Source organism: Nicotiana tomentosiformis, chromosome 4, assembly GCF_000390325.3.
Source record: "Nicotiana tomentosiformis chromosome 4, ASM39032v3, whole genome shotgun sequence".
NCBI classification, from domain to species: domain Eukaryota; kingdom Viridiplantae; phylum Streptophyta; class Magnoliopsida; order Solanales; family Solanaceae; genus Nicotiana; species Nicotiana tomentosiformis.
Window position 1 is genome coordinate 125567041 of NC_090815.1, and position 8686 is coordinate 125575726.

An 8686-nucleotide genomic window follows, 5' to 3' on the forward strand; every position below is an offset into this window, starting at 1 on the left:
AATTACTCTCTAGTCTCTATAACTATTGTTCAATTATTACCAGCTTGTACGAATACAACCTGATGTTCGTTGCGAACAAATACAACCAAAGCGAAATACAGAAATACAAAAAAATAAAATGCTCTTATTGAAAGTCAAACTCAAGACCTCTACTTACTAAGTGAGCACTCTAACCAACTAAGATCTGAGAACTTGTTATGCTCTTGTTTCAGTTCAAACCAAGAGGTTGCTCTAGTGGTGAGCACCTTCCACTTCCAACCAAGAGTTGTGAGTTCGAGTCACCCAAGAGCAAGGTGGGGTGTTCTTGGAGGGAGGGAGTCGAGAGTCTATCGGAAACAGCCTCTCTACCCCAGGGTAGGGGTAAGGTCTGCGTACACACTAACTTCCCCAGACTCCACTAGTGGGATTATACTGAATTGTTGTTGTTGTTTCAATTCAAAATAATTAATCTTTTATTTCAGTACTATTTGTGAATTTACTATAAATTCAAATATAGTCACAAATAGTAATTTTTTTAAAATATAAATATATATATTTATTGAGTCGTGTAAAGAATACATACAACAAAAAATTGAAGACCAAAATTCGCATTCGAAATTGGAAAAATCATTCGTTGGAGAATCATCATATAACTAAAATGAAGATCCAATGCACGTGCCATCTACTAATAAAATAGACTTTTCCTTTAAATTAACAACTCATCAGGATAATTGGCACGCAATTCAAAGCTACAAAAATTAGGTCAGCAGTCAGCACTGACGTAACAATGGGCGTGGATATAGTTATGGGTCACTGGGCATGACCCGTTCAACACTTTCCCGGCAAAATTCCCCAATTCACCGATCCCAAAAAATCCTCGGCCTCTCCGATTCCGATCTCAATGGAACCCAAAAACAGAGATTTCCTGATCCATCTAGAAGCTTACCTCTCCAAACGTGACGGCGTTGACAAATTACTCAAAATCTCCCGTTACGCTTCCAAAGTCATCATCGCCGCCTCCGTTATCCCCGAATCCCTTCCGTTATCTCGCCGTTTAAAATCCTTCGAATCAAGCGTCGGTGTTAGCCGTAAAGCATTTCGCTTGGGGAAATTCGTACAAGACGTTAACGCACTCCGTTCAGCTAATATCAGTTCAAAAGAAGAATTAATTCTCTCGATTTTAGCTTACGGGGGCGAAGGATTGTACTATTTTGTTGAGCAATTTGTTTGGTTAGGTAAAGCAGGGTTAATTGATAAGAAATATTTGAGTAATTTACAGAAGATTAGTGCTTGGTGTGAGTTTATTGGTTATATTGGAAGTGTTAGTTTGAAGGTTAAGGAATTAAAGAAGATTAGTGAAGATGAGGCGTGTTTGGTTTCGACTATTGAGGTTTCGATAATTAGGGGAATTGGGTATAATGAGGAAGAGGAAAAAATAAGGAAACTGAGAATGAAGAAGTTAATGAAGAGGTTATCAGTAATTCAAGATTTTGCTGATGGATTAATGGCTTTGGCTGATATTAGAGATGGTAAAGGGCTGATTTCTGGGCCGCTGTTGTTGTCATCAGCTGGGCTTTTGTCAGCTCTCATTAGCACACATAAGAATTGGATTTCTTGCTGATTGAAATTGCTGGATTTGGAGGTATGGTTTGTGGCTCCATTAACTGGAAATTCATGTTGTTTTAGGATTAGTTCGAAATAAAGATTCGTTTTTTATAAAAGAAATGCGATCTGTTTCCCTCTAAATAAGAAGGGAATTTGGAGGTATACAAGAGATGTCATGTTATTTTATTACAGATAGAAATTCTCTAAATACAAGAGATGCGATGTACCAAAGAAAATTAAGTACTTTGATATTCATGATTATTTTCTTGGATAATGAAAGCTTCTGGCTTTTGATAGTTCTTTAAGTTTTTCCATTTCAGCTGCTAGCTACTTCTTGTACTTAGTTTGGCAAGTTTGCTTATACTGTTGTTTACACTAATACAATCTAGATTTTCAGCTGAGTTATGCCCTTTTGTTGGTTACCAATGTTGGTTCTAGGGGAGTTTTGTCTGTGGGAATTGGTCACTGATGCAGTTAAAATTTCTTCCTCTGCGTTAGAAAATTTATGGAATTTAATCATTGAGAGCATTTGCTACTACTTGAGCATTTCTTCTTGCTCTTAGGGTTGTTTGGTACATGGGATAAGGATCATAATTCCGGGATAAAGTTTGGGATTAACTTTATTCCATGTTTGGTTTGGAGTATTAGCTAATAGCGGGATACCTTTTACACTAAAATGGTGGGATTAGTTATCCCATATAGAAGGTGGGATAACCAATCCCTTGGGATATCCCACCATTGTACCAAACAACCCCAGCGTAAAGTTTGTGCTTGATATACCTTTTTCCCGGTTCAAATTAGTTATTCTCTAAGCTTTCTATATGTATATATGTGTATATATATATATATATATATGTGTGATATATATATATATATATATATATATATATATATATATATTGATTCTGAACTCGTTTTTGGACTACCAAGTTTCAATTGTATCCTACTTAATCAAAAGATTTCAGTTGTATCCTGAAAGCAAGCTTGGCCAAAGAAATTAAAAAAAAAAAAAACACTAAAACTAAGACAGGAAACTCCAAATGATGAAGAAGAGAAGAATAACTATTGGTAGGGTATACCTATAAAAAAGGTCCTAAAGGATGAATTATTAAGCAGTGGAATGAAATAGGCCTTGGTGGAGCAGAATGGATATAAAGGAGTCATATTCCCCCTACTCGTTTGGTTTGGATTGATGCATAGTTGTTGTTTTTTTGAAGTTGTGTTTCCATTAAGTTTATTTTGAAAAATTGTCTCACAGCTTCTTTCAAGCAAAACCAATTTCTGATTTTTTTTTTCTAATGAGTAATTCATGACCTGAAAGTGTCTCTAGAATTTCTCATGTATTTGCAAAAAGCTTTCCACTAACAAATTGGAGATGCTTCTTCTTTCTCAAGTCTTTTGACCCTGCAAGCATATGAATTATCATATCAAGAATAGGTACAATCTTTGGATCCTACACCAGCTGTATGTGATATTTGATGAGTCTTAGAGAAGCCTCATTATTCCCACTGTGATGGATGCTGGTCAAATCTCAAATTGACTTTTTTAAAGCTAAATTTAGAGTATCTACTGGTGCAGGAACATTAACAAATAAGGAATGTCAAAAGGGAGTTGCAGCCTGCAACTGTTGGCAATCTTTGCAAGAGCAAATTTGAGGCTTGATTTATCACTTGAAACATACCAATTATGTGTATACTATTTTTCCTTTGTTCTTAACATAGCATTGACTTCGAAATGATGAATATTTGCACTCAGATGGCGTTGAACTGTTTCGATTCTTGTATCCCTAATGTGATTTGATCTTAGATCAGAATTTAATTACTGCACTTCTTTTAACCTTGTGTGAACCTGAAAATTTAGGCTTCGCGCCAAGTTGATTACTTGATCTGTAGATGTGTTGACGTTTACGGAGAAGCTCTTACTTCTCTATTAGGGCCTATACTCAAAGATTTAGTCTGATTTGAATACTGTATTAGCAATTTAGCAGTAAAATAGGAAGCATCCTTTCTGGGTTGTTGGTTGCTACGACACAACTTTGCAAAATGATCTTCTTTAGGATATGCACTTAACTTTATGGATATGCACTTAACTTTTTCTTTAATGCACCAAAAGCCGCTGATCTATCTGTTTAACGAAAAAGTCACTCTAATTTGCTCAAGTATCACGGGAAGTCGTTCTTCGTTGAGAATCGTTGCTCTTCATTCGTGATTGAATGCATTAGTCATTCACAGGAGGTCATTTTATTTTGTGTCTCACATAATTGATACTAGTTGTGCGAGGCTTCTTTTTTGTCTCACAATTTTGTGGACCCAAAAGTGTAAGATATGAGTCCATAAATTTGTGGGATAAAAAGAGGCCTCACACAACTAACCACCATAAAACTTTGGAAATTTTACCTTCTATAGCAAATGTTTACACCTTATTTATTATAAATAAAAACCTTTTTAAAATATGATTTTCTATACCTACCTTTTATTTTTTATAGCAAAATATGTATTTATAGTATACACTACCGTTAAGGCATTAAATACGCTGTCTAATATTTTTCTCTCTCATTCTTTCAGTTATTCTCTCCCAAAATCACTGCACAATATATCTCATTTCTCTCTCCACGATCTCTCTCTCACATCAAGTTTGTTTTCCCATTGTTGAACCACGATTCTCTCCATTGTCTTCCCCAAGCTTTATAGTTCTCTCACAACGCCATTGTCTCTCTCAATTTTCAACTTCTTTTTCCTCCAAAAAGTTGTGGTAAGTGTTAAAATTTTTGGATTTTTGGCCGGTTAAAGCTTCTTCTTTTTCTCTTCAATATTTTTTTTAAAAATATTCACCATTGTTAGGTTTTCTGCAGAATACTTTAAATTTCCTCTTCAATGGCTGATTCAACAACTCCGAAGAGGGTTACCCGCGGTATACCCACTAAAGCACTGAATTTCGAAGGGTCATCTTTCGATTTGCAAATCACTTAAGAGGAACCTGTATTTGCAGGTTCATCAGCAATCATTGAAGCCGAAAGGGAATAAAAATACGCAATGACCCTATGAAACAAGGTCAAGATGAGAAATCTTCGAAAAAATCAACACTTCCTGATGTGGAAAAGAGAAGTATACTTATGGATGATGCTTCTGGGAGCAAGGGAAAAGAGGTTGCTAAAGGAAGTAGCTCGGAAACACAGAACGACAAGGTAATTGTAGATGTATTTATATGTATTCAAGTCCGCTTACATTGATTTTTAGTTTGTACAGTGATTTTCTCTTCTTGTATTTAGATGTATTTAGATGTATTCGATAATGGCATACACCGATTTTTATTTTGTACAATAATTTTTGACTGTTGTATTTTGATGTATTTATATGTATTTGAGTTCATACAATAATTTTAAATACACTGTTAGTTTTATCATTTTGATATTATTCATCAATTAGTTATGCATTCAATCTAACTGTATTCATCTGTATTTTCAACCTAACTGTATCCATCTGTATTTAAAACAACAGTTATTGCCATAACTCACAGTTTTTGTTGTAATTATCAGTGTACTATATTGTATTCATGAATGAGTTATGTATTCAACCTAACTGTATTCATCTGTATTTTCAACCATATATTTTAGCTTTTTAGTTGTTTTTTGTATGCAGGAAATAAAACTCTTTGTTAAACACCCGCCTATTTTATCGCCGCATATCGGTTCCTATACTAACACCGACATAATCTCCGACCTCAAATAAAAGCTTACTCCATATCAGTACAAACTATTTGGTACTACTTGTTTTGCAGGATTCCTTGATATGAAGCACTGTGAGGTTCAACATCAGTTTTTCAGGTGCTTCATGGTTATGCAGCTGGAAGAAAGTCCTATTGATTCATTTTTAATACATGTGAATGGTACAACATTATGCTTTTTAATCAGGGAGTTTGTGGTAGTTACTGGTCTCAATTGTGTTAGTGACGCTAACGATTTTGAGTTTAACACAAAGATGTCTAACATGATTCTGGATACATACTTTGGCGGTGCAAAAAATGTCAAGAAGAAAGATTTGTTGAAATGCTTTGATGACAAGAATTGGGGTTTTGACAACGATGGAGATGCCATTAAAATAGATGTATTGTATTTCATACATATATTCATATTATCCACTGAGAAGAACTGCACCACCATTCCAAGACTACATTTTGATTTGGTCGAGAGCGGGAGATATTGTGATTACCCATGGGGTAAGGAGGCATTCAATTCCCTTCTCAAATGTATTAGCAAGATTGTGGTTTGTATGTCGCAGCATATGCAGAGTATTTGAGCACTTGTGAATTGGTTCCACAAATAACCTTTGATGTTAATTTACTCCGTCAAAGATATGGTGCCCTCCTTTGGGACTATGCTATGCGAAAGTTAGACGCTGATGCGATAAGCGACAATGAAGCACCCGCAAAAATTGTTAGGCAAATCACAGAATCAGATACTTCTGTGAAGATAGTTTTAGAATAGTTTTCTGTTATACAAATTGTATTTTCAGCTTATTGCTGAATTGATCATGGTTTTATGCAACCTTTTTGATTTTGAATACATGAATGTCTTTTTGTCCTAATGCAACTGTCACTCGGAATACTTTCAATTTATTTTTTTATATGCCTATGTATTTAAATTCTCATGATTCAATACTCATTTTTAACTTTAATATTTTTTCAAAAGTTCTGTCAATAATGTAATAAAACGTAGTTATGTTAATAATATGTAAGTTATACTGTTAATACATGTATTCAGAATTCAACTAGAAAAATAGTGAAAACAATACTGAATTAAACTCAATATAGCAGTAATATGTATTAGTATAATCATGTACATAGTTGTATTATGTATTCAAAAGTTATATTAATAGTATGTAAGTTATGCTGTTAATACATGCATTCTGCTGTATTTATGTATTAGTATGATCATGTACATAGTTGCATTATGTATTCTGCTGCTAATACATATTACTGCTATATTGAGTTTAATTCAGTGGTTGTTTTACTATTTTTCTGGTTGTGTCTATTCTATATTTCAAACTTAACTAGATTCAATTATTATATTCTATTTTATTTTCTATTTGTATTCTGCTGTATTTATGTATTAGTATAATCATGTACATAGTTGTGTTATGTATTCAAAGGTATTTTGAATTAAATTACATATGTATTCAAATTTTTTATACACTTCTGTATTATATTTATACATGTCCAGCTATCCTCATTTTAAATCGAATTATAACACACACACACACACACACACACACATACACACACACACACACACACACACACATACATATATATATATATATATATATATATATATATATATATATATATATATATATATATATATATATACACACACATACACACACACACATCATTTTTTTAAGATACCACTAACCATAGCAACATTCAATTTAGTAATCTAAACTTAAAAAATTCATCCAGTAACAATCCAATACACCAAGAAATCAATATTGAATGTATAACTTGAACAAATCAAAAAACAGTGATTGCACGAATTAAAATCAGAACACCAACTAATTCCTACGTAGAGCATTTCTACAAGTACGCTTATTATGTCCACCCTGCCCATATATACTACACGAATGTTGATTTTTCTTTTGAAGCAATTCACTTAACGGCTTATTGTGCTTCTTCTTCGGCCTCCTGGGAGGTCTTTTCCATTTGGGTGGTAAGACAACTTCCTCTGATATATGTGCTGGTATATTCGATTCACTTCAGTCAGGTAGAGGATAGACGGGTACCTCGTATGTCATTACAACAGACTTTGGTTTGTAATAGTCTGAGCAGTAATCTTCCGACATTAGGAACTTACTTTTCAAGACAGCCCAAGCATGTGGGCATGGTAACTCGTCAACTTGAAACCTGCCACAACTGCAATTTTTCTTTAGGAGGCAAATGGTGTAATGCCTTCCTTCATCATTCACCATGTGCAAGTGTTCAGTCGATGGTACAACCTACATTAAACGGAAAAATATTAGTTTTGGATATTTTATACAAAACATGTATCTGCCATTGAATACATGGATTACATCCATTATACATGAATACAAGAAAAAAAATATTTGAAATACATTGAATTCAAACAGGTATTTATTGAACAGAATATAAAAAGTGAATAACATTATTTGTGAAATACAGTAATATACTCTCAATACAAATATAAAATCAACGATTACAACCATGAAATATACTTAATACAGTACTAATACCATGTATTAGGAATAAATAAAATACTGTGAATTCAAAATAAACTTGAATATATTGAATACAACTGTTAGATACAACAGAATACAAGCACTAGGTTTCTTATGAAATATGCAGGCAGTAGGTTACTATTATAGGTTGTATCCGACATAAATACATGATGTATTCATATATTGCATATTACAGAAACATATTATGAAAGAAAGCATATATTATGAATACAACATAATATATGCTGTATAATAATATGCTTCCATGAATACACTATAAAACTATTACAAATACATATACATAAAGTTGAATACAACATATAGGTGAAGAGGTTGTAAGTAATAACACTCAAACCTGATAGCATTTGACCTATCAATACAGAATTGAAACCTTTCAGCAATTGCGTAGTGCTCCATCACCGCCTTCAATGTGGCCTTATCCTTAAATACTTGTCCAACCATCACCTCTTTATGATTAGTATTTGAAATAATCAAATCCCTTTTCGGTTCGAAAACCTCAATTGGTTCACCTGAGTTTAAAGATGCAAGTGCAAGTGTATCAACTATATCAAATTTATTCACCCCATCGGTTGCGTCAAGTTGCATTAGGTCTCTTTGAAATAAAGTTCCTCCATCTATAATATCTTTATCCAATGTAGTTATACACAAATGGATACATTCCGAATTCTCTGTTCTTATTTTTCAACTTTACATACACCATATAACCCATGTCATTGTGTATTTTCATAGGCGTGTAATTTTTTTCCACTTTGTATTCAATTTTAATTGACTTGGAGCTCAAATCTATGCCAAGTTGCTTCGAAATTGAAGCAACCAAATTATTATACGACGCATACTCCTTTATCAAT

General features: G+C 33.5%; 1 protein-coding gene across 1 annotated transcript; it reads left to right on the top strand.

The window, feature by feature from the left end:
• Window positions 1-722: 722 nt before the first annotated feature.
• LOC104102319 (peroxisomal membrane protein 11A) lies at window positions 723-3420 on the top strand. Its single transcript, XM_009610002.4, has 2 exons — window positions 723-1621; window positions 3163-3420. The coding sequence occupies exon 1, from the start codon at window positions 881-883 to the stop codon at window positions 1598-1600; it is 720 nt and encodes a 239-aa protein (XP_009608297.1). The 5' UTR covers window positions 723-880; the 3' UTR covers window positions 1601-1621; window positions 3163-3420.
• Window positions 3421-8686: the final 5266 nt, after the last annotated feature.